Source organism: Bos taurus, chromosome 18 (assembly GCF_002263795.3).
Source record: "Bos taurus isolate L1 Dominette 01449 registration number 42190680 breed Hereford chromosome 18, ARS-UCD2.0, whole genome shotgun sequence".
In the NCBI taxonomy this organism is placed as follows: Eukaryota; Metazoa; Chordata; class Mammalia; order Artiodactyla; family Bovidae; genus Bos; species Bos taurus.
The window spans coordinates 58,736,228-58,763,095 of record NC_037345.1 but is presented as its reverse complement, the minus strand read 5'-3'; the positions used below and the strand labels follow the sequence as shown (position 1 = coordinate 58,763,095).

The 26,868-nt window shown below is 41.4% G+C and overlaps 1 protein-coding gene and 1 pseudogene across 2 annotated transcripts; one reads left to right on the top strand and one right to left on the bottom strand.

Moving 5' to 3' along the window:
• Positions 1 to 26,868, bottom strand: LOC100848991 (zinc finger protein 160). Of its 2 annotated transcripts, XM_003587311.6 has the most exons (5): positions 26,819 to 26,868; positions 21,545 to 21,603; positions 16,114 to 16,196; positions 10,369 to 10,495; positions 1 to 3,353 (listed from the first exon to the last, which is right to left on the bottom strand). In XM_003587311.6, exons 3-5 carry the CDS (start codon positions 16,126 to 16,128, stop codon positions 1,963 to 1,965), a joined length of 1,533 nt encoding a protein of 510 aa, XP_003587359.2. In that variant the 5' UTR covers positions 16,129 to 16,196; positions 21,545 to 21,603; positions 26,819 to 26,868; the 3' UTR covers positions 1 to 1,962. The 2 variants fall into 2 exon arrangements, with proteins under 2 accessions (XP_003587359.2, XP_015313804.1); XM_015458318.3 differs by lacking the exons at positions 16,114 to 16,196; positions 21,545 to 21,603; positions 26,819 to 26,868 and adding an exon at positions 8,145 to 8,202 and having other exon boundaries at positions 10,369 to 10,441.
• Positions 11,229 to 11,867, top strand: LOC132342726 (ATP synthase F(0) complex subunit C2, mitochondrial-like; annotated as a pseudogene).

Sequence of the window (26,868 nt, the reverse complement as noted above, 5' to 3'; positions counted from 1 at the left end):
TTGGTGAGCAAGGCCCATAGCTTTATTTTTAACAGGGGCTTTTATACCCTAAGTTACACATAGAGGATAATAGGGGATGCAAAGTCAGCAGTCTTTGATTCTTATCAAAAACCAGGGTTTCTTTCCTGCAAATTTATCGTATACAAATGGTTTAGGTGATTTACATCATCTTCTGGCCAGAAGGCCTACTAACATTTTATGACTCTTGACAAGGACTTATCAACAAAGACTTATTTTCTCTAAGAGTAATTATTTTAAGGTTTGGTGCCATCTTCCAAAGATAAAATTGCATTCCTATAGGGCGGATGTGTAATGGGTTTACAACAAAGGAAAGAATTTATTACCTTAAGGGTCTAAAGTTACTAACACCAAGGCCACTACTTATTTTTTCTATATACCAACTATTAATTAATACATATTCAAGGATACAATTTAGGGGATGTGAAAACTTGGCAACAAACATTGACTCATCAATGAAATCCTTTACTAGTTTATTCTGACAGTTTCTAACTCTCTGAGAGGCTCTAAGCTATTTGAATATCTTAAGCTTCCCATGCCTCTCGAGGCTGGGAGACTGTAAACAATCGTATGCATAGCTGCAGGAGTCCGGGTAAACTTGTCAGGCGAGTTAGAGAGCCATCTGAGGGGTTTGGATTTAAGCACTCCTAATTGCCCAGGAACTTTATTAATTGGAGCTGTAAGTTAACTCTCTGACAGAGAGAGCGAGATGGTGGTAGGGGACAGCCCCCAGTAAAGTCAGAGGTGAGAGCACAAAGCAATAAAGTAGGCAGACTCTGGTTTTTTTGGGGGGTAGATGCTCGAGAATATCCAGGCGGACTCCTGAGGCTCGATCCTGCCTTTGCATATGCCGAGCCTCCTTCCTCATGACCTTTGTCACGAGTGGAATGCCTCACTGGCTCCTGGCAAGTCCCTGGTAACTGTCCCTCTCCTACGAAAAGCCCAGTCCTTTTAACATCTTGCCTAATCTGTTCAAGGTCAGTTGGTAGAACATTATGTTTTATAACAGGCTGGACTATGTACGGAAGGGCTTCCTGATCCTACTGACCATGATGAGTCATGTCCTAGTTTTACATTATTTTCTGCTCTCCCTGTTGCTAAATCACACACACTATTGAATTTCGTAATTCAGGCTATGTGTTTTTCCAGGAAACACGGATATGAATGAATTGTATCTAATGAAGTCAGCCCCTTCATCTCACTGATTCCTTCCCTGAGACCATTTTGAAATGCATGTAGCAAATGCATTTGATCAATGTATTACCAAAGTGAAGATCTTAGAGCTCACCACACAACAGGCCATTAACTGAGAGGCTACTTGTTGGGCAAGGAATAGTGACTTTATTCAGAAAGCCAGGAGACCAAAAAGATGGTGGGCTACTGTCCCAAAGAATTATCTTTGCTGAGTTAGAATTCGGGTTTCTTTTACACGAAAAAAACTTACTGCAATTGCTGAGTACCTGAACTAAAGTCATCAGAGACTAAATATAGTGAAAAAGGTAAAGGGTTTGCCACAATCACTGAATCTGGGAAGTATGGCTCCACTATGTTCCTATCTTGTGACTTTTGGGTAAGATCCTCGCCACACACATTACATTGCTGTGTGTTTTCTCCAGGATAAATACTCTGATACTACTGGTGAGATGTGAGCAGTGAGGATAGGGTTTTGTTTTTCGCTCCTCCCCCCCCCCCCCCCCCACATTTGTGGAACTGGTGAGGAATCTTTCTAGAATGAATTCATGTTCTAAAGACCTGACTAATAAATACATATATATCTGGCTTCTATCCAGTATGAATTTTCTCATGAAGCCTAAGATGTTGCCAGACTCATGATATTTGTATGATTTCTCAGTAGTGTGAATTCTCTGACCAAGAGTAGGGTGTAAATTTTGAACTTTGAATTTTGTAGACTTCTAACATATACCACATTCACATGAGTTTCTCTCATGTATGGATTTTCTGATGTTTAGTGAGTGCTGAGACCTGAATAAAGGATTTTCCACACTCGAAACATTTGAAAGGTTTCTCTATATGTATTCTCCGATGACTTGTAAGGTGTGAATTTCGACTGAAGAACTTGCCACACTCATCACATCTGAAAGGTCTCTCTCCAGTATGAATTCTCCAGTGAAGTCGAAGATGTGGTTTTTGACCGAAGACTTTTCCACACTCATCACATTTGTAAGGTTTCTCACCAGTATGAACTGTCTGATGACTTAAAAGGATTGACTTTACACGAAAGGCCTTGCCACACTCATCACATTTGTAAGGTTTCTCTCCAGTATGAAATCTCTTATGACTTATGAACTGTGAAGGTTGACTAAAGTGCTTGCCACACTCATCACATTTGTAAGGTTTCTCTCCAGTATGAACCCTCTGATGACCAGCAAGGTGTGCATTTCGGCTGAAGACTTTGTCACATATATCACATTTAAATAATTTCTTTCCTGTATGAATTTTCTGATGTCTCTTGAGATTTGAGCTGTCAGTAAAGGTTTTGCCACACTCATTACATTGGTAACTTCTCTTTCTTGCAAGGATATTCTGATGACTTACAAGGAATGAATTCTGACCAAAGATTTTACCACATATATCACATTTATGTAAGTTTGCTCCTGAGTGGGTTATCTGATGTCTAGCAAGGGTGGAGCTATCATTAAAGGTTTTGCCACACTCATTACATTTGTAACATTTCACTTCAGAATGAATTTTCAAATGACGTGCAAGCTGTGAACTTTGATCAAACAATTTGTCACATACTTCACATTTATGTGATTTCTCTCTTATATGGATGGCCTGATGTTTAATGAGGTATGAGCCCTTAAGATAGGCTTTCCCACACTCATTACATTTGTAAGGTTTTTCCCTCTGTGCTTTGAGGTCTTGTGTTACTACTGAAGGATTCATGAAATCATTCCCATATATATTAGAAACAGTGGTTCTTTGAAGTGGTGAAAATGAGAAACTGTTGTTGACAGACCTCTCAACTTCATAATATTCAGAAATTATCCCGCCAGTTTGAAATATCTGCAGTTTATCCTGAAAGTTAAATCCAAGCCTGTTTCCAAAGGGCTCGATCCCTGCATTCTTTCTATCATGCAAATCTCTTCCATCAGGCACATTTCCATTAAGGCCAACAGGTGTTCCTTTGTAATTTCTTTTGTCATCTCTCCCCTGACACTCAAAGTCACACGTATTTTCCTGACTTTCCCAAAGATGAAAGCATTCGATTTCACAGCTTTCAGGTCTTCCCAGCATCAATGTTTGGAATGTTTCTCGTTTATCACTGGTCGCTTTGGGTTGTAAATGCTTGATCACATGTGTAGGAGAGATATCTACAAGATAAAAAGAACCACAGATATCCTGCTCACAATAATTCAAATAAATCTTTCATGTTGAATATATATTACACCAAAAGTAATACTTACACCAAGTTATGAAACACCACAATGATGACCTTAAGTTTCTACAAACACTAAAGTAATAGAATACTTAACTTAAGAAAGCATGATAACATAAATTCACTGTTAAGGTAGCCTAGTTTTAAAAACCATATACCAAACACACTCACATTGGACAATCTTAGGCCAACTCTCAAAAACAGGGTATTTTTCTACCAGGACCCCTAGGAACGTATCAATCAACAGTTGTTTCAAATTGAAAAGAAAAGTATTATACTATCATTGTATTCTGCATACTTACTGTACATAAATAAATTCTAAACAATGTATTATATATTATAACAGTAAATAATCCAAAACCAAGCTTACCCAATTAATAATTAACTATTCATAATTGGTTGTTTACAATTGAAAACAAATGAGAAAATGAAGAATAAGACTAAAACAATTTTTTGCAAACAACACAATTTTCTATATCTGCTACAGAACTACGTACGCAAAAAGAAAAGGCATTTTACAATGTTACCAAGTAGTATGTGTCAGCTGTATTGCAGAATACTGCTAAATGACACATAAATTAAGACGTAAAATATTCACCAGTTTTCTAACAGCCAATAACCAAAGCAATCCCCACCTATGTTGTTCAGTCGATCAGTCGTGTTTGACTCTTTGCGACCCCGTGGACTGTAGCCCACCAGACTCCTGTCCGTGGGATTTCCCAGGTAAGAATAATGGAGTGGGTTGTCATTTCCTTCTCCATGGGATCTTCCTGACTCAGGGATCAAACCTGCATCTTCTGCATTAGCAGGGAATTCTTTACCACTGAGACACCCAGGAAGGCTTATCTCTAGCCATGCACTATTCTTAATTACCTGGTTTAATGGCACCAAAATATAATAAAGTGAGTGCTTTGTGTATTTATTGACTAGGGTCAGACACAATATTGCTGAAAAATGTTGCAAGTGAAAAGCATACAAGATATAATGTAGTTGAGGTTTGACAGAAAACAAAATTCTATAAAGCAATTATCCTTCAATTAAAAAATTAATAAAATTTTAAAAAGATATAATGTAGATAAAGTCATATCATAAAGAACATGACAGAATATAGATATTAGCTTTAAGTAAATTTTGAGTATTTACTATAAAACATGTATTACTCTAATACAACTGACGGCACTAATTTGCTTTAAAAGGCTTGAAGTAAAATAACATGTTTTTCTCTAATCAGAGCAGGAGACACACCCAATTGGCGCACTAAGTGGTAAGAGAACCAGGATATGAATCTGAACCTACAGACTGAGAAAACTTATTTGTAAACATGACCACCCACCGAATGAATAGACTAGAAAATATTTAAAAAAAAAAAACATACAAGGAACTTAGAAAGAAAATATCAAGGAAGATACAAGTCAGAAGTACTCTGTTTAACTATTATTTAACCATCCCATCTCGAAATGGTTTGTGAGCCATCATGGATGTACAGAGTGATTTAGGTCATGTCCTGAGAAACTTGTTCAATAAATGACCAGATATTATCTTTACTGTAAGTGTATGTAGAAGGTGGAGGGATGTGATAGGTAAGAACAATGTTTCCATCTGTATCAAGGTACTATGTGAGGAATGGTCAGGACTAAGAAAGGGCCTGTGTGGAGCATAGGGTACACAGGTTTATGTCAGATATCAGCTTGTGACTGCATGTCTTTGGGAAAATAACTGAGAGCACAAACTACTATACTGACCTTAAAAGAAAAGAACTGGTTCAGCAAGTTTATGGGCATTATACTATGGGTATGGGACAGAAACAAGAGAGATTTTAAAAGTGACTGTGATATATGGAGAAAGGAGGATAATACCTGTTATACTATTTACAATGGAATGTATCCAACTGTGAATTTTATAAGTTACAATGGAATGCTTATATTCAAGAAAAACATACACAATATTCCAGGATATTGTGTAAGAATCTTATCAGCAGAAATCAGAAGGAAAATCCAGGAAAAGCCTATCTAAATCTGGGTTCCTCTGCCAAGTATGATTAACCTCTCTACTGGACATTTATTTCGTTTCTTCTTCCACACAGGTTCATCTCAAGATCGAGGAGTATCAAAGAAAAGGAGGGATTGAAACTGACTCTGCAGGACCTTCCCAGTTACAAAAGCCTTTCTGAGGCATCCAACTCCTTTTTGTAGAAAAAAGCTTTATTCTCCTAGACCTTCTCTGAGTTCAAAAGAGCAGATTCAGTTACTAACACATAAAAGGATCATACCATAATCAAGTGGGGTTTACTGCAGGGATACAAGATTTCTCAATATCCACAAGTTAATCAGTATGACACATCACAACAGTTGAAGACTAAAAACCATATGATGATCATTAGATGCAGAAAAGGTTCTGACAAAATTCAAGTGCCATTTATGATAAAAACCCTTCAGAAAGTCAGCACAGATGGACCCCACCTCAACATAATTAAGACTGTATATGTCAAACACACAGCTAACATCATACTCAACAGGGAAACACTGAAAGCATTCCCCTTAACAACATGAATAAGACAAGAATGTTCACTATTGCCACTTTTACTGAACACATTTTTGGAAGTCCTAACCACAACAATCAGAAAAGAACAAGAAATAAAAGGAATTCAAGTAAAAAAAAAAAAAGAAGCTAAACTGTCACTATGATGCTACACACAGAAAATCCTGAAGATGCCACCAGATGACTACTAGACCTCATCAATGAACAGAGTCAACTTTCTGGATACAAAATATATAGAATACTGCTGCATTTCTATACACTAATAATGATATATCAGAAAGTAAAATTAATGCAACAATCCCATTCACCATCTCATAGAAAATAATAAAATTCTAAGGAATAAACCTACGTAAAATGTCAAAAGAACTGTACTCATAAAACTATAAGATGCTGATGACTGATACCAAAGATGACACAAACAGATGGAAACATATACCATGTTCTTGGATTGAAAGAAGTAACATTGTCAAAATGACCATACTATCCAAGGCAATCTACATATTCAATGCAACCCTTATGAAATTAACAATGACATATTTCATAAAACAAAGAAAAACTTCATTTGTACCAAATACAAAAGACTCTGATAACTAAAATGATCTTGAGAAGGAATAACAGAGCTGGAGGAATCATGTTCCTTGAGTTCAGACTACACTACAAACTTACAGTCAACAAAGTGAAAGTGAAGTCGCTCAGTCATATTTGATTCTTTGTGACCCCATGGACTGTAGCCTATCAGGTTCCTCTGTCCATGGGATTTTTCAGGCAAAAATACTGAAGTGGGTTGCCATTTCCTTTTCCAGGAGATCTTCCTGACCCAGGGACTGAACCTGGGTCTCCTGCACTGTAGGCAGATGCTTTACCCTCTGAGCCACCAGGGAAGTGGTATGATAATGGCACAAAACAGAAACACAGATCGGTAGGACAGGATAGAAAACCCAGAAATAAACCAATTTACTTATAGTCAATTATTCTATAACAAAGGAGGAAAGAATATAGAATGAAGAAGTCGCTTTAATAAGTGATGCTGGGATAAATGGATAGTTAGATGAAAAAGAATGAAATTACAACATTCTCTAACACCACATACAAAAATAAACTCAAAATGTATTAACCATATAAATGCAAGACCAGATACTATAAAATTCATAGTGGAAAACAAATGCAAAACACTGACATAAATGTCAGCAAAATTTTTTTGGATCTATCTCTTACAGTCATGGTAATAAAAGCAAAATCAAACAAATGAGACCTAATTAAATTTAAAACCTTTTTGCAAAGTAAAGGAAACCAAAAAAAGAACAAAAATACAAGTTTTGGACTAGGAGACTATATATGCAAATAATGCTACCTATAAGGGATTTATTTCCAAAATATACAAACAGCTCATACAGCTTAATATCAAAACAAACATACAACCCAGTCAAAAACTGAGCAGAAGATCAAAACAGATATTTCTCCAAAGGACACAAATAGATGGCCAACATCACCTAAAAAGATGTTCAACATCTCTAATTATGAGAGAAATGCAAATCAAAACCACAAAAATGTATCACCTCACACTGGTCAGAATGACCACCATCAAACAGTCTACAAACAATAAATGCTTGAGAGGGTATGGAGAAAAGAGAACCCTCCTACACTGTTGGAAGGAACATAAATTGGTATTGCCACTTTGGAGAATAGCATGGAGGTTCCATAAAGAACTAAAAATACAGCTATCACATGAACCAGCATTTCCAATCCTGGGCATATATCCAGAAAGGATAATAACCAATTCAAAATGATTCATGCACCCCAATGTTTTTAGCAGCACTATTTATACCAGGCAAAACATAGCAGCAACCTAAATGTTCACTGACAGACAAAGGGATAAAGAATATGTGGTACATATATACAAGGGAATATTGTGAAGTGAAAGTAGCTCAGCCGTGTCCAACTCTTTAAGGCCCCATGGCCTGCAGCCTGCCAGACTCCCCTGTCCATGAAATTCTTCAGGCAACAACACTGGAGTGGGTTGCCACTTCCACAGCATAAAATACAATGAAGTAATGCCTTTTCCAGCAATATAGACAGACTTAGGGATTATTCTAAGTGAAATCAGACAGAGAAAGACAAATATCATAGGATATTATATGTTGAACTGAAATAAATGATACAAATGAACTTATTCACAAAATAAACTCACCAGCATAAAATACAAACTTATGGTTACCAAAGGGGATAGTGCAGGATGGCTGTAGGGGCTGGAAAGGGAGAGATAAATTAGGAGTCTGAATATATACAAACTAATATTTATACAAAATAGATAAACAACAAGAACCTACGATATAGCTCAGGGAACTATATTAAGTATCTTGTAAACTGCTGTATACCTGAAACACGACATTGTAAATTAACTATACCTAAAAAGTGGAGAAGGAAATGGCAACCCACTCCAGTATTCTTGCCTGGAGAATCCCAGGGACAGAGGAGCCTGGTGGGCTGCCATCTATGGGGTCACACAGAGTTGGATACAGCTGAAGCGACTTGGCATGCATGCATGCATGCATTGGAGAAGGAAATGGAAACCCACGCCAGTGTTTTTGCCTGGAGAATCCCAGGGACAGAGGAGCCTGGTGGGCTGCCGTCTGTAGGGCCGCACAGAGTCATACCCTACTGATGCGACTTAGCAGCAGCAGCAGCATCATACCTAAAAAGAATGGTTAAAACAAAAACACAAACACGTCTTGCGGAGATGTTCAAATGCTGTTTCACAAGGGTGTAAAAACTGCTAAGTGGGGGAAGCAGTCTATGAAACAAGACATGTTGACAAAACTGAATACCCACCAGCAAAAGAATTTACTTGGAACATTATCTTACACTATAGACAAAAATGAACTCAAAATGGTTCAAAGACCTAAACCTAAGTCCCAAATGTATAAAACTCCTAGAAGTAAATGTGTAGGAACTGTTTCTGGAAATTGGACCCACAAATGATTTACCAGATATAACACCAAAAGCACAGGCCACAAATTAAAACCAGATAATAAATTATAAACTACTGTGCATTAAAATGCAGTGAGTTTGAAAAGACAATCAATAGTAAAAGAGAAAATATGTGGAAATCATACATCTGATAATAAATGAGTATAAAGAATATATAAAGAATTTTAAGAGGGTCTGATCATCAGTTCCACCATAGGGACCATTCCCCAATCAACCATCCAACGCATTGCAAATACAAAACAGAAACACTAAGAGTAACACAGAAATTTGAACTCAAGGATAAAATAAAAAATGCCTACAATGCACAGAACAACAGTGCAGCCAATAGCCTCATAGATATGAGAATGTGAACCTGGACAAAGTTGTCCTGGGATAAATTACCATAGCATTGACAGAGGCTAAAATATATGGTCTTTGATACACATGAACAACACTGTCACGGTGACCTTGACAGAGTCTCCAAAGCCATAAAATAACCTGGAAAGATGTATCAGGCTCTCGTGATACTTTCTCTCTCATAATCCTAGAACATACTGACCACTCTACTGGATAGCTTCAAGTGGTGACTTTGTGCAGAGCAAGAAAATAACATTAGGAATAGTGTCTCCATCACAGTTTTCTGTTACCTAGTAAATCCACTCCACAGAGACTCACCAGAGGCTGCCAATTAAACATAGGTGGATTATCACAGCAAGGAAACCAGATAAAATTTCAGACCCTCAGGAATATATTTCAAAGAAATTTAAGAGGTAAAAGGATACAAAGTAAGGAGAATGTAACATCAGGAACAGTTCACATTCCCAGACGGGGTAGAGCAGCACAAGAGTAAAAATAATACAACATGAAGGTCAGACATTACAGGATCTGGATATGGGACCATGTGCTCGACCTACAGATGGCAAGCTAAGAGCCTGCGAGATTCACATATGCTCCCCTTGTAGGATCTAGGATCAAAAAGACGATCTCTCTATCCACTCTCCTTACATTTTCCTAAGTAACGACCACAGAGGACCCAATCCACCAACTTGTCCCACTCCTAAACAGAAAAAAACAGCCCTTTTGAGATACTCGTTTTTCTTTATACATTGTATTTTTAGCTATTTTTACATCATTCCCCACTGTCCAGAGCTTTTTCTCGTGCTCCAATGTGGAAATACTATTCAGATCCGAAACAGAAATTCTGGGACTCCCCTGGTGATCCAGTGGTTAAGACTCTGCATTTCCAATGCACGGGGTGCAGGCTTGATCCTTAGTCAGTGACATGAAACAGACACAGCATCTGAAGAGGGTCAGTTTAACCTTGTGAAGCTGTATCATGCCCGAGTCACCAGAACTCTCAGATGAAAGACATCAGGGCCTCCCAAGGGGGCACACAGGGAAAATGCAGATACCCAAGGGCAGCTCTGGAAGGAAGTCATCCTCACCCACAGATAGCAGGTTCCTGTAGGTCTCCAGCATCACTTCCCTGTACAAGGCCCTCTGAGTAGGGTCCAGGAATTCCCACTCCTCCTGAGTGAATTCGATGGCCACATCCTCACAGGTCAGTCGTTCCTGAAATGAAACCACATGTCACCAAAAGGGCCATGAAAAGTTCTCATTTTCATGCAAAAGAGAAAGGGTAGTAAGGGGTAAGGATTGACTTGGTTCAAGTATGTGTTCTAACAGATCCATGCAGGGGTATCTGGAGAAATTATGGATCTCTAATTTTAATTTCTTATGCTTTTTCCTAAGACCTTATGAAATCCTCCAATTTAATATGGAATTTTCATCATTGTTCAAAATCCATGAAATATATATAAATACAACTCAACAGTGTATTGGCTATACAGAAGTGTCAGATTTTATGTTCTACCCAGTGAGTGCAATTCATTATCTAGATGAGGTACAGCATGAGTGGTGTCTTCAGAGATGACAAAGTCCATGGCACTCCTAATGGAAAGGTCAAAATTTTCAGTTATGATGTTGATAACAGCAGCAAGGACCAAAAGTGTCTGAAGGCTTCCTGTTGCTCTAAATTACTGTAATATTACTCTAAACATTAAATAAATACTTTATAGGCAAGAATCTGTCATCAATGCAATAGCTCATTAAAGAACGATCTGTTTCCACCTTACAGAAGAAAAACTGTGTCACAGACACTCTGAAAAACTCAGCTCAGATCAAGAAGGTAAATGTTACACCAAGCACCTGAACTCAGAAGCTTGGGCTCAGCAACTGAAACTTAAGCATCTAACAGTTAAGTAATACAGAGAACATTCAAAATCCTTTGACAGAAGGCTCCTAAAGAAAACTTCAAAGAAGTCCAAGGTGAGCCTCCTCCCTGCCCCTCTGTCTTGTCTGCATGGGGAGCAGCTCTTGGGCCTTGGGCCTTCATCCCCTGAAAATGGACACCTGTGCCAAATTAGTCTCTACCCTCTCCCTGATCGGGAGAACCTCCCCCCTGTTGAGTGATCACTGTCCGCAGTGGTGGTGAAGGACCAGAGACACTGACTGATGAGAGCCAGAGCAGCTTGGTAGCCCCAGGTCCCCAGACCACCTCACTTATTCCTAGCCACATCTTCCAAACTAGTGCCATTTCAAGGGACTCTGACACAGCAGACAAGTTCCCTGGAGCTGGAGCTGCCACAGCAGGGGTGGCTGGCTCCGGGGCTGGAAGTGGGACTGTGTTCAGGAGCTTCACCGCTGTTGTGTCAGGAACCCTTCTCTGAAACAGTAGCTCTTCTACACCATGGGCTTGGCCCTCTCAAAGGCCATGGGGCTCTTTTGCCTGATGGTGGTCTAGCTCATCTTCTTCACGATGTGAAGGAGCTGTTTCCACCTCCCATAGTTCTTTCTTCTGTGTCTGCCCTGTATGTTCCCTTTCCTGTAACTCCCCAGGCAGCCTGGGAAAAGTGGTGGGCTCACGGTTTCACAGAAGGAAAACAAATAAATATTGTATTAATATGAAAAAAAAAAAAAAAAAGTCCAAGGTGAACAATGTGGAATGGCATGAAAGGTCATTATAGATGTGGATACAGAAACACAACTGTTAGTCATTTACTACTTAAAACACTAACAGGATTGTTTAGAAAATTTCAAGGCCACAGATTATACTGATAACATAATTTCAACTGAAAAAAAAGGTGATATGTAGTTTTTAAATCATGATGTCTTCTATCTAAACCACAGACTTGCACATGCATGCATACATATCTATAAAAAATTAACTGAAATGAGAGGATTCATCTTTTGACAGATTTATTAGACAATTTTATATAATCCACATGTATTTTTTATTCACATGTATTTCAGCATCTTTCAGACAATAAAAATGTATTTTTTGTACTCAGCTGAGTTTGTTAACAGGCTTCTATACTAGGCTACCAAAAGAAAACTGGTAAAAACAAACAAAAAAAAATAACTGAATTCAATTCATAATAAAATTACCATATACAAAACTACAAATACAATTTTATCCATTTAAATTTACATAGCAAGACATTAACAGAAGCCAAAGACTTTCTTTGCTTTTTTTTCCATCAATAAAACAGTGATTTGAAATTAGAAGAGTCATTAGATTATGACAAAAAAAAATTATCACAATAGTAAAGTAAAACACTTCTTGGAGAATTAAAAATCATGGCAAAAAGAATATGGGAAAAAATAGTTATTAAGCAAGACTATCTCAAGAAGCATCATGATGGGAAGGAAGCATTCAATACATTCCTTCTGAAATTACAGTGGCATGAAAGGAGCTGTCCAGGGTGCCTGTCTTTCACCACAATACGATGCGCATGGGCAGGGGCCACTAGAACAAGTAACAGGAAAAACACAGGGCAAGAGACACAGAGTTTGTCAGAGTTGAAACAAGTAGTACTCACAAACCTAAGGACATGGAACGGTGAAAAGTGAAAGGATGGAAAAGACAGTCCATCCTAAAGAGAGCAGGGGAGACTGTTATATCAGACAAAATAAACTGAAGGAAAAAAAAAAGTGCAATGAGATAAATTGTATAATGATAAAATGGTCAATTTACTGAAAAGCTGTAACAAGTAAAAATATATATGCATCTAACATTAGATATCTCAGAAAAATGAAGCAAACATTAAGGGAAAGGAAGACAGAAATAGTGGCACAGGAATAGTACGAGATTTCAACGTCCAGGTTGAACAGGCATGTACAGATCACACGGCCCAACAAAAGCATAAAACACATGCATCTCAAGGACACATAAAACATTCTCTACGAGACACCACACGTTAGGCCAAAATTAACAACTTTAAGAGACTGATACCATAAAAGTATCTTCCCTAATAACAATGAAATAAACACAAGAAAAAAAGAAAATTCCCCAAATGTGGACATTAAACAACTCACTCTTACACCACAAATGGGTCTAAGAAAAACAATCACATGGAAATTTTTAAATACATGGATGAAAACAAAAAGACAACATTACAAAATTTGTAACACAGAGAGAAGACTGTACTAAAAGGAAAGTCTGAACTGTTAAATGCTTACAGTAAAAAAGAGGAAAGATCTTAAATCCGAACTCTACTTTTAGACTTCTAGGAAGCAGAAAACGGAAAACAAACTAAACTCAAGTTTAGCAGAAGGAAACAGGTAAATATGAAAGATTAAACCAGAGCTAAAATAGAAAGCAGAAAAATATAAAAATCAACAAACCAAGAGTTGATGTTTTGAAAAAACTGTATAGGAAAACCCCCACCTAGACTAAGGAAAAGAGAAAAATAGATTCAAATAACTAAAAACAGATAGGCAACAGGAGTGATTACAACTGAGGTCAAAGAAAGTTTCTAAAGATAAGGAAGGACTATGACCAATAATGCCTATAAATGACAGAATATAGGAAATACTGGCAAATTCTCAGAAACATACAAACTCTTTTACTTATTAAGAAATTAAAAAATTGAGAAGTGTTAAAACTGAAAGTGTTAGCCACTCAGTCGTGTCTGACTCTTTGTGACCTCATGGACTGTAGCCCACAAGGCTCCTCTGTCCATGGAATTTCTCCAGACAAGAATACTGGACTAGACAGCCATTCCTTTCTCCAGGGAATCTTCCGACCCAGGGATAAAACCTGGGTCTCCCTCACTGCAGGCAGATTCTTTATGATTTGAGTCACCAGGGAAGCCCATTATAACTAGAGAGATTTGAAAAGTAGTCAGAAACCTCTAAGAAAAATACAGGACCAAATTCTACCAACATTTACAAAAGAATTACCACTAATCCTGCTAATTGTATGGAGCAATCATGATTCTAATAGTTTGATGATTTCCCAAAGACACAAGAAAGGAAAACTAGAAACCAATACTCCTGATGAATACTGATGCAAAATTAAAATACTTGCAAACCCACTTCAACACATTAAAAAGATCTGGAGAAACAGACACAGAAAACAGATGGAGGGGGAGGGGAGGAAGGAGAGGGTGAGATGTATGGAGAGAGTAACACGGAAACTTACATTACCATATGTAAAGCAGAGAGCCAATGCGAATTTGCTGAATGACTCAGAGAACTCAAAGAGGGGCTCCCTAACAACCTACAGGGGTGGGATAGGGAGGAAGATGGGAGGGAGGGGACATAGGTATACCTATGGCTGATTCATGTTGGTATTTGGCAGAAAACAACAACTTCTGTAAAGCAATTATCCTTCAATTAAAATAAATAAAAAGATCTGACACCATGACCAAGTGGATTTTATTCATATAAGGCAAGGAGAAGTCAACATACAAAAATCAATTAATATGAAACACTACCTTAACAGATTAATGGAAAAAAAAACAGGATCATCTCGATGCAGAAAAAACCATTCGACAAAAATTTGACAACATTTCAAGATGGAACACTCAACAAACTACAAACAAGAAATTATACCAACATCAACATAATAAATGCCATTATGAAAAGAGCACAGCAATGGGGAAAGAATGAAAACTTTTCCTCTGAGGTCAAGAAGAAGGCAAGGATGCACACTCTGCACTACAGTTCAACAAAGCACTGAAACCCTTGGAGCAATTAGATGAGAAAAAGAAATCAAAGGTCCCCAAATTGAAAAAGAAGTAAATTTATCTTCTTTCCCACATGACAAAGTTGCATCAGTAAAAATCATAAAGATTACAAAAGAAACATGCTATATCAAAAAAGACTCTTTAATAACCACACAAAGGATCAATCAATCAATTAACTCATTATCAAAACTGCAATAGCAATCTTTGTAGAAGCAGAATAAAACATGGTGAAAGTCACAGAACTATTGAAAGAGCAAACAGCAAAACTCTTGAAGAAGGAAGATGGAGGTCTATTTCAACACCTATTACAAGGTAATCAAGGTGATGTGGTACTGGTATAAAAACAGACAAATAAACCAACTGAACAGAACACAGTACTCAGAAATAATTCTTTGTGTATATGTAAGGTATATTCACAAGGATGTCAAGATACACAAAAGGGCAAGGACAGTCTCAATAACCATGATGCTGAGAAAATAGATATCCACCAGCAAAAGAATGAAGGTGGAATCTTGCTTGCATTAAAGGTTAAAACATCTCTGTGTCAAAGGATTCAATCCACAGAGTGAAAGGACAACCTCTGAAGAACGGAGGTGATGAAAATTTCCACCTGCCAAAGACTTAGATTCATTTCATAGTTTAAATCTGATGATGAACTAAAAAACACTGTTTCACTAATGTCTATTTCTGAACTTTCCATTCTATTAGCATAAGGATTTAAAGAGATTGACCCACATTTTAGTTTGAACTGCCTTAAAAAAGTCAGAACAAACTGCCCCTAATTGATCTGATTCCCAGATTTTACTGGCTATTGTGCATATTAATACCTGACTTCGACGTGCAGTTTCCTTACCCTGGTTGATAGAGCAGACAGCACATCCAGATGGGCCCTAAGCAATCCTCCCAACAGCACTAAGACCCTGTCTCCAACCCATGGGTGAGAAGCCCTGCCCAGGATGGTGCCCAGGGGAGCCTCCTCACAAGGGCCAGGCCACCAGGTCATGGGGAGACGGAATCTAAGTGGAGACAACAGGCCCTGAGGGAAGGCCCCAGATGAGTGTGCGTGTACAGGAGTCAGACAGGACACTCCACAGTCAGACACCATTAGCGAGTCCAGAGAAGGGCATTTCAGGAAGGACAGACTAAATATGACCTTACCTGAGAAAGAGCCATGCCTCACTCCTTTTCCTTCCTCTTCTTTAACTTCAGAGCTTCCTCAGGCAACATAAGTCTTCATAGGTCTATCATGAAAGTTGAAAACATGCTGTTTAATGCTTAGAGTCAACACATCCCCTTCCTGAGCCCCAACCACACACACAAGGAAGCCCTCACCATGAGGAACACACAGGCCCCTGTTGCCACTGTCTCAGGAGGGACTCAGGACAGTCAACTCCCGCAGAGAGACCAACATCGACTTTCCCACACTTTCCGTCGGATCACACTCCCCTCCTGATGAGGCCTCATGTCCACAGCAGCAGGGGGCACCTCAGCTGACCAGGCAATCTCCTTCAGGTCACAGAGCAGGCCCTGATCGATCCCCAGTCAGAACAGAGCACGCCCTTCTCAGCCCAGATCTCAGCCCACAGGACCGGGAGGACTCAGAGTCAGAGTCCTGATGCTCAGTGACGGATCCAGATTGGAATCAGCTGGGGCATCTTAAACATTCTCGAGCTGTGGACCAACACAAGTTATCTGAAGGGGAAATCTCTGGTCAGAGGGTACAAAACATGGGTATGCAAATGCTTCATGAATGAAACGTGAAGCCTGGGCTGAGCACCATTCAGAGGAGAAGAGCACCCCCCAACTCTCTTTTTCTTTCCCAGCCTTACTAAGGTGTACCTAACAAAAATGGTATAAACGTACTGTGTACAAAGTGATTATGTGATAGATTCATACACTGAATAACTATTATAGTCGAGTAAGTTACACTTCCACCTATGAATATACTGTATTATTTCTCTCTGGGTGAATTTCAAGGATATAGAAACACTACCGGCAGCATGCAGTACCTCAGATCCCCAGAACTTACTTATTTTACAACTGAAAATCTCTACTCCTTGACTACCAGTGCCCCATTTCCCCCTCCACCCAGCTCCTGGTAACAGCCTTATTACTCGATGGCTCTATGAGTTTGACAAGTCTAGTTTCCACATAGTGTCTGTCCTCTTTTGTCAAGCTTATTTAACTTGGCATAATGTTCTCTAGGTTCATTCATTTTGGCATAAATGCAGGATTCTTGATTTTTATATTTATATATAGAGAAAAAATAGTTCATGAGTATACAGTATATAATAAATATTTCTATACCACACTTTTGTTACCTATTCTTTTGTCAAGAGACATCTGGGCTGTGTCTATGCCTTGGCTACTGCAAATCCAGTCACACTCACGGGACTCCAGACATATCTCTGAAAAACTGATCGCTTTTCCTTTGGATATCTGTCAGAAATGGGTTTGACAGACTGTAGAGCTGTTTTATATTAATTTGTTAAGGAACTTCCATTTTATTTTCCAACAAAGCAGCACCATTTACATTACCATCAACAGTGCAGTTAAGATTCCGTGTTTTCTGTACCATGCCTGTGTGTGTGCTTATTTCGGGAGGGACAGGAGTGGATAACAGAGAACCCAGCACTGGCCTGGCAGCAAGAGAGTTGCAGCTCCATCTTCTAGAGGACGAGCCTCCAGGCTGCCCTCTGATTTTTCGGAGCCATCTTCCCCTATGTCATAGGACTTTATGATTCTTCTCAGGTTGGGCCCAGAGATCCCTATCGAGCAGGACCACCTTATAACAAGCATTCTGCAATCTTAACCTTAGTACTCCTAATTTCCCAGTGGGCCTCAAACAAACTTACAAACTTTCATGGTGTACACAGAGCCCATAATGAGCCTCGAACCCTCTTATACAAACACAAAGCATTCCAAGCCCTGATGACTCACGCATGAGGCAAAACACAAAAGAGGACACCCAAGTATCCACAGACACAAGACACCATATTTTCATTTACAGTGAGTGATCCAGGTCAAACATCAAAATCTCCAAAGACTATGAAAAAGAGGGATAATTCCAATGATACACATGGCCCACTGAGACCTCAGCATCTTCCAAGGAAACACTCCAGATTCTCTTGGTATCTTCCCAAATGCACATGAACCTTTCTTCACCAGCAACCCCAAGTACACAATGATAACAAAGTTGATGCAAAAAATGACCTGAAATTTTCCCTGTTACTCTATGGTGCCTGCCTGCTAAAAGAGCCAACAAAAGCCAGGGCGTGGAGTGGATGCTGGGGGCACCTGCTAGAACCAGCCCCTCAAGCCCAAGGCTCCCATCCTCCTGCACCCACAGGTGCCTGTGGGCTCAGCCCAGGCCACAGTTCTAACAATGGAAAAGACTTCTCCTGGCTGAATTCCACGTCCTTCATTGCTGCTCACGTGTGGTCACGAGTTGTCAAATCAAACCTGTGCAGGCAAGTGTCAGCCTCAGCACTGCTGTCCCGGGAACACGAGCTAAGGCATTGGAACCTCAAACCATTCCATGCGGGCTCTCCAACAAACCCGCTCCCAGGTTCTCCAGCCTGAACTGAGACATTCTTTTCCAACAGATCCACACACCCCTTGTCCCTGCAACTACACTTGGGATGGGCGCATGCTCCATTCACTGGGCTCATCTTGATGCCCCCAAGTACTGCCACAAGCCTCCTGCAGACCCCACCAGGCTCCCTCGGCTTTCCCCATTTGTCTACCTCTCCTCCCTGCATGACTGGACTAAGCAAGACTAAAGCGCACCAGGGTTTCTTGGCAAAGGGGATCACAAGAGGAGTGTCCACGAGCTACCACCCAAAGGACACTGCACGTGCAGTATGGAAACCAAGACACTGGCCCCCCTAGGAAAGTCTGCCACCACCTGGGGACACTATGGAGTCCACGTACAAAGGCCTTTGAGATGAGGAAGTCTCAAAGCAAGGGTCTCCAGGTCTCACTATCTCCTGTTTTCCCCACCCACACCTACTTGGAAGATATTCTAGCCCTTGCAGGGGGGCGGGCAGCGTCTTCTTCCTGCCCTGTTAGGTTTTGCATTTCTGCTTATCCTCAGCGCACTGAAATCAACAATCGTTGACACTGAGCACATGAACTCCTAGAAAGCAAAGCTGCTGTCCATGATGGTGACTCGTCCTGGATGGACAGAGCTTAGACTGGGGGCTGCAGAAGATGAAACACAGCAGACGAAACATGGGGACATCTTAGTCCACTGCTTGAGGGCACCAGTTCTGTAGGGCTTTTCAGGATTTCCTATATTTCTTGGCTCTTCTTTTGAGTAATTAAGTAGTCACATGGGGTAAAGATCAATTACAGCTGAAATGTCCAGAACATGGGAAACATCTTCATCACCTGCCCTGTTCTCTTGGTCTTCCTGAGGATTATTCAGCCCAACCCATAGTCCTGTCATCTAAAGACATTTCCGGTATCAGGTACTGCAGCCACGTTGGGAAGAAGAGGAAAACTATGAGCCATAAAAAGAGGGGAACCAGGAAGGACTCAAAATAATCCACGAAGAAGGGCATTAATTTCTGCTGATGGCAACTGATACAGAGGCAATAAACCTGGGTAACATGAGAGAGACTGTTAGGAGGGGATGGCGAGACCTCTCTGAGCCTAGACTTGAAGGGTAACAAAGGGCCTGAGCCAGGGTGACCTGAAGGTGAGAAAAGGAACTACAAAGTCAGACAGAAATAGTTTTGGTATTTAGAAACAGAGAAAAGGTAAATGAGACCAGGACAGGCTGAACCACGAGCAAAGGGTCAGCTCCCAGGATGAGGCTGGAGACACTGACAGGGCCCTGAGCTTGACAGAGGGCTGTGGAGCCACAGCAAGGAGTCAAGCTTTTGTCCCAAGAACACATGAAAGCCAGTGGAGGTCTGACGTCAGGGCGTAAAAAAAAAAATCTCCCTTCAGATTTAGCCTTATTCATAGAAGTCATCTGATTCTTAGCCTGTGATCCTGCCTCTATTCTACAGTTTTCCTTTTCGTTTTTCATTGAAGGAGGACTGGGATCTATTTAAAATTCTAATTACCACCAGACACTCCCTCCAACCCAGAACTGCCACACACAGACACACAGCCAATTTGGCTAATCATTTCAGGGGTCAGTGTTGCTCACGCTCAGAGTTTCCGGTCTAGTCTCTCATCTCCATGTTACAAGTAGGCTCCCTCGGGCCAAGAGAGAAGCCGTTTATGAGAAGGTCTGAGCTGAGTGAAGAGAACCAGGTATAACTGAATAATGAAATGGGAGGCTGAAGTGCAAGGGGGCCAAATTTGTCCTTAATGCCCATCCCATTTAACACCAGGAACATCTGTCACATATCTGAGCAAAAGAAACTTTTCTTTCAAGATTGGGTCAAACTGATACGAAGCAGGTAATTCTTTATTAGAAGACTGCAGTAAAATATTTTAAAAATACAGAATTGCAAATATATATCCACTGGTACAAAAAACATTGTAAGAGGTCAGCTTAGAAATAGGATCTAGCAATCATTTTTATCATGAATAGAGAGGCTCTGTTGGAAGGTTCCAGGTCAATCCAGCCCATCCTTCCTCATTTGCACAGAAAAGTCAAAAAGGGACCTGAGGGAAACATCTTCATATCACCTCACAGATCATTTTTCACTGATCATAGAAAATGGAGAAAACATACCATTAGACTAACTAGTTGAACTAGGTGTTCTTTTTTTTTTCTTTTTTTGAAAGGAAAGAATGAAGCATTTTATTTTGTTGGTTTTATTGTGTTAAATGTTCTTTTATTTTCCCATATCTCAAAGAAATGCCTTTAATTTCACAAGATCTAATGTCATACCTCCATTATTCTCTGGTAAAGAGCTGAGACCAGAAATATCCATTTGTGTGTGCACACATAAACACATACACACAATTCATGTCTTTGGTAAAACCACAGTTGAAAATATGTCTATTTTATTACACGATGTCCCATACATAAAACCCTCCAAGATGTATTTCTCTTTGAATTCAGAGAAAGGGAAGGGAGGTGATCTTTGCTTATTAACTTGTAAAATTTCAGTTTCCTCATTTTTAATTATTTTAATTGGAGGATAATTACTTTATAACATTGTGATGGTTTTTGCCATACATCAACATGAATTGGACATGTATACCCCCATCCTGAACCCCGTTCCACCTCCCTACTCACCCAATCTCTCTGGGTTGTTCCAGAGCACTGGCTTTGGGTGCCCTGCTTTGTGCATCGAACTTGCACTGATCATTCTGTTTTACATATGGTAATATATATGTTTCAATGCTATTGTCTCAAATCATCCCACCCTTGCCTTCTCCCACTCAGTCCAAAAGTCTGTTCTTTACATTTGTGTCTCCCTTTGTTGCCCTGCATGTAGGATTGTTGGTACCATCTTTCTAAATTCCATATATATGCATTAATATACAGTGTTTATCTTTCTCTTTCTGACTTCACTCTGTATTATAGGCTCTAGGTTCATCTACCTCGTTAGAACTGATAAACGAGGTGACATTTTTGCTAAGTATGGCACAAAATAGTCTAAGATGATTCACTACTTACCGAAGAAAATTTCAAATGTACGACATGAAGGGAAGAAAGCACTCAGGCAAGGAATGAATCTGAAAAAAATTTGAAAAAAAAAATTGTGAATTATTTTTAATCTAAAAATCTGGTGTCAAAGTTTAAAAAAACATTGAGAATAATCATATTTAGAAAAGGATGATAAGAGTAGAATCAGATCAGATCAGATCAGATGCTCAGTCGTGTCCAACTCTTTGCGACCCCATGAATCCCAGCACGCCAGGCCTCCCTGTCCATCACCAACTCCCGGAGTTCACCCAGACTCACGTCCGTCGAGTCAGTGATGCCATCCAGCCATCTCATCCTCTGTCGTCCCCTTCTCCTCTTGACCCCAATCCCTCCCAGCATCAGAGTCTTTTCCAATGAGTCAATATTGGAAACTAAAAAAGCTTATTTCTGAAGTTAAAAATGATTACAGAAACTTAATGAATTAAGACCTATTCCAAGCCACAAAAAGAAAGGAGAAAATGTGAATCCATTAAAAAAAAATAAGTGTTCCTTTAAAAATGCTACCCAATAGTGATACAGTGGATAAGAATCTGCCTGACAATACAGGGGACATGGGTTCTATCCCTGGTTCAGGAAGATCCCACAAGTACAAGCAACTAAGCCTGTGCACAACTACTGAGCCTGTGCTTTAGAACCTGGGAGCCACAATTCCTGAGCCCACGGCACAGAACCGAATACAGCACAGCCAAAAAAATTAAAAAAAAAAAAAAAAAAAGCTACCACAGAGTGACAAAGTCAGTCATTTCTTGCCCCAGGTCTCTTCTTCCCTGACCTCTATCTTATGATAGGACAAGGGAAGGGGGTCACTCACAACTCAGTGAATCAAGCCACTGCCCCAGGCTCAACAGGGTTTGCAAATGAAAGTCATCGTCTGCCACAAGTAATAAAAAAAGACGGGACTCTCTCTCCTGCGTGCGTGCGCTCTTCTCTCTCTCTCTTTCTCTCTCACACTCTCCTGATATCTTCTAAATAAAGTAGAGCTGTGACACTGATTTGCCTAAGAGCTGTAGCATGGTTTGTCCAAGACCCGAGAGCTGTGATGCGCCGAGGGCTTTGGTGTCCGTTGCTCCAGGTCTTTGTTGTGACGAGACAGAGAACCGAGGAACATACACTCGCGTGACATCTATCGTGACTCGGAGTGTGTGTTCCTCGATTCTTTGTCTCGTCACAACAAAGATTTGGAGCGATGGACATTAAAGCCTTCGGCGCGTCACGGCTCTCGGGTCTTGGACAAACCTTGCTGCAGCTCTTGGGCAAAACAGTGTTGCAGCTCCGTTTTTATTTATAACATAGCAGGAGAATCCAAGACTGGAAGAAAAGAGAGTGGAGGAGTGCGTGGGGGCGGGGGCGGAGGGAGGGAGGGAGAGAGAGAGAGAGAGAGAGAGAGAGAGAGTGCGCGTATGCACTCGGGAAAGAGAGTCCGAGAGAAAGCGCTTTGGCTCCTCCTTTTATATGTTTTTCCCCCCACCTGGGCCTGCCTTATGCAAATTGGGCTTAGCCAGGAGTGCTGTTTGTTCTGCCTGAAGTTTTCACTCTGGTCCTCGGATCTTCCTTTGACCTTCCTTGTCTTTTAGCCACTGCCATTTTGGACTCCTTTTCCCTATTCTACCTACCTAACAGTTCCATTGAATTAGAAGAATCTGCCGCCTAGTCATTTGGGGGTCTATATATCACTGAATCAAGAAGCGAAGAAAAAAAGTGATTGCTTGGCTCGCTGGTGTGATTGATCCTGATTCCCTAGGGGAGATTGGGATGCTGCTACACAATGAGAGAAGGAGAGCATTTCTGGAGCCCAGGAGAGTCTCTGGGGCACTTCCTTGCCTGGTAGTAAAGGTTAACATAGCAACCGAAGGGGAAAAAAATGCAGCACAGACCTTGAATCGGCAACGAAAGCTTTGATCATTCTACCACGTAAAGAACCCTGACTATCTGAAGTTCTGGCTGAAGACATGGGAAATATGAGATGAGCGGTGGAAGTGGTTCAGAGATGTCAGTTATGGCTTCCTAACCAATTACAGAAATGAGGACTGTTGTAACAGCGTATTTTCTGTTTGTTTTAGGTGTTTGTCTAAGTAACCATTTTATTCCTCTCTCCCTTTCTTTCCATTTTTGTTATTATACAAGTTGTTGGAAGTGAACTTCCCAATTTAGTCTTCTTAAAAATTCTTATTTTTGGCTGTGTTGGGTCTTTGTTGCTGCACTGGGGCTTTCTCTAGTTCTCGAGAGGGGCTACTCGTTAGTTGCTGTGTGTAGTGTTGCTGTTGTGGTTGCCTTCTCTCATTGTGTAGCATGGGTTTTAGAGTGTGCAGGCTCAGTAATTGTGGCGGCTGGGCTTAGTTGTCCCAAAGCATGCGGAATCTTCCTGGACCAGGGATTGAATCTGTGTCCCCTGCATTGGCAGGCGTATTCTTTACCAATGGACCACCAGGGAAGTCCCTAGCACTTCTCTTTAAAAAAAAAATTATTTATTTATTTGACTGTGTTGGGTCTTAGCTGCAGCATGCAGGATCTTCGTTGTGTCATCCAGGATCTTTTGTTGCAGTACCTGGGCTCTCTAGTTGTGGCCGGCATGTTCCAGAGCATGTGGGTTCAGTAGCTCCAGGGCATGTGGGATCTTAGTCTCCAACCAGGGATCAGACCTGCATCCCTTGCATTGCAAGGCGGATTCTTAACCACTGGACCACCAGGGAAGTCCCACACAATTTAGTCTTTTTTTTTTAATACTTGTTTATTTGGCAGCATTGGGCCTTAGTTGTGGTGTATGGGATCTAGTTCCCTGACCAGGGATTGTGGCGTATGGGATCTAGTTCCCTCCCAGGCCCCCTGCATTGGGAGCATGGAGTCTTAGCCACTGGACTACCAGGAAAATCCCTACCATTTAGTCTTTAGATAACAAAGAATTCAGTGGGACTCTGTGTTTGATGAGTAACTAATATAGCCAGAGAAGAACATGGTGACTGCTGGCCTGTTTGAGGAACTGTGAGAAACTCTGGGTATAGTCTAAAATGAAAGTGAAGTCACTCAGTCAACTCTTTGTGACCAGGATTTTCCAGGCAATAGTACTGGAGTGGATTGCCATTTCCTTCTCCAGGGGATCTTCCCAACCCAGGGATCGAACCCAGGTCTCCCGCGCTGTAGACAGACGCTTTACCGTCTGAGCCACCAGGGAAGTCTGGGGTGTAGTCTGACTACACCTCAATTCTGCAACTTCACTCCCACTCATAAATCTCCAGTTTCTTAGACGTTTTAAGACAGAGCAGGTAAGACAGAGTATGGTAAGAGTGGTCAAGCAGGTAAGGAAGTAAGAGTGATGAGAATTCAGGCTCTATCTAAAGGGAAAAAACAACATTCAGTTCAGCATGATTGTTGCCATGTGATGACCAAATGTAGCTTTAAATAAACAAATACATCACATGGGACAAACAAAAGATGTCTTTCTGGTTGTTTCGGTCTCTACTTTAAAATTAAATAACACACACACACACAAAATAAAATAAAATTAAGTCACATGTGCTGTATCCAGCTCTTTGTGGCCCTATGGACTGTAGCCTGCCAAGCTCTTCTGTCCATGGAACTTTCCAGGCAAGAATACAAAAAAAAAGAAAAAAAAAGAAAAATAAAAATAAAAAAAGACACAAGCCTTATAGACAGGAGTTTTTAAATTCTCAGCCTCCTCTGTATAACTAAAAAAATCATCTGTATCCAAACAACTGGCCACACCTGGATGGAGCTTACCCCTCTGTTCACCTATCTCCCTATTTCATCGGAGTCTCAGTGTCTCTTTTTCTCCCCTTCTGCTCTCCTGCTGTTCCTGTCCTATTTCCTCCCTCACACGTGTCCTGTTCCAGGCTGCTGCAATTCGTTCCCCCTCGAAATGCTCTCTTTCCAAACCTTCCTGAGCCTTTCAAAAATCCATACCTATGTCTGCCTCTTTCTTCCCCCATTTCGGCTCCCTCTCTGCGCTCCAGATTACTCCTCTTCTCTCGCTGTTACTCTCCCTTCCTCCCCACTCTCTGGCAGGCCATGTGGCTATGCTTCCTTCCAGCCCCTTTCTTCCTCTGCTCCTTACCTCTTTCTCTGCCAGCGCTATGAAACCGGCCACCTCAGATTGAGACTTGAACCCGTGGAGGGTCTCCAACCGGGTGAAAACACAACTCGGGACTCTAACCCAAGAGGCCTGGACTCAAACCCGGCCAAACCCAGTTAGGGACTCTCCACCTCTGACGTCCTTCATTGCCCTTCGCCTCCCCGTTCCCATCACTGATACAGGGCAGTTCTCCCTACGCTGTTTTCCAATTCCTGGAGATCTGGCTTTTTAATTTATTAATACTTCTCTATTTTACTCACTTGGCTATTTTCAAGGCTTAATCTCTTTGACTTGACTATCCCTTTGCAAGTCCCTCAGCCATTCTCAGTGTTCCCATTGGTTCTCCCTGATGCTTTTCTCCTCAGTTGCAGTTATTTCTCTCAGTCCTTCTGACTCTACTTCTCCTGATCCTCCCGCCTCCAGTTATGTACTGAGTGGGCGACAGAACGAGACGCCCCCGGACCGAAGATCACCTTTTCCGACCGAGCTGAACTGGGCATGGAACAGCACTGGCTGTCGCATGGCTGGCCAGGTCACCTATCCTATGCGGGGTGAGGGGACGGGCTGACAGGAAAGCCGGGGAGCGGGGGGGGGGGGGGGGGCGGGGAGACGGGGATGCGGGGAGAGGGGGGAGGGGAGGCGGGGGGGGGTAGGCGGGGAGCGGGGGTGGGGGTGGGGGGGTGGCCTGCGGGGCAGAAGGACCGGCCTGAGGAGACGCGAGGACAGAGGTGCTGGGAGGGAGGGGGCTCAGGAGCGGGGCGGGCTCTCCGGAATCCCGGGACCAGGGAGAGGGTGCGGCCTCTCCGGGAGCGGGGGCGATGGGCTCTGCCTCCAGCGGTCGAGAAGGCGACGCGGCGGGGCGCGACTCCAACTCGCGAGAGAGGGCTTTACTTGACGAGGCCAGAGGTAAGAAAGGATTTTAAGCAGGAAAATGTCGCCAGAGGCGGTGTCTACGCGGACAGAGGGCCGAAACCGCCTCAAAAACACTTTAAAACCCAAACGAAAATATAACTGGGCCGCAACGGCAGCGGCAGCGTCTATTCGGGGCCGAGCACCGGGTGCCAGGGTTTTCAGGTCGTTGGCAATTCCCACACCATGAGGACGAGTGAGGGGGGCGGAGGTGGGGATTGGAGAGGTGGCGAGCTCTGCAAACTTACTCTAGAAGGAAGCTTAGGCGCCGCTCGGGAATCTCGGCTCCGCGCTCTCC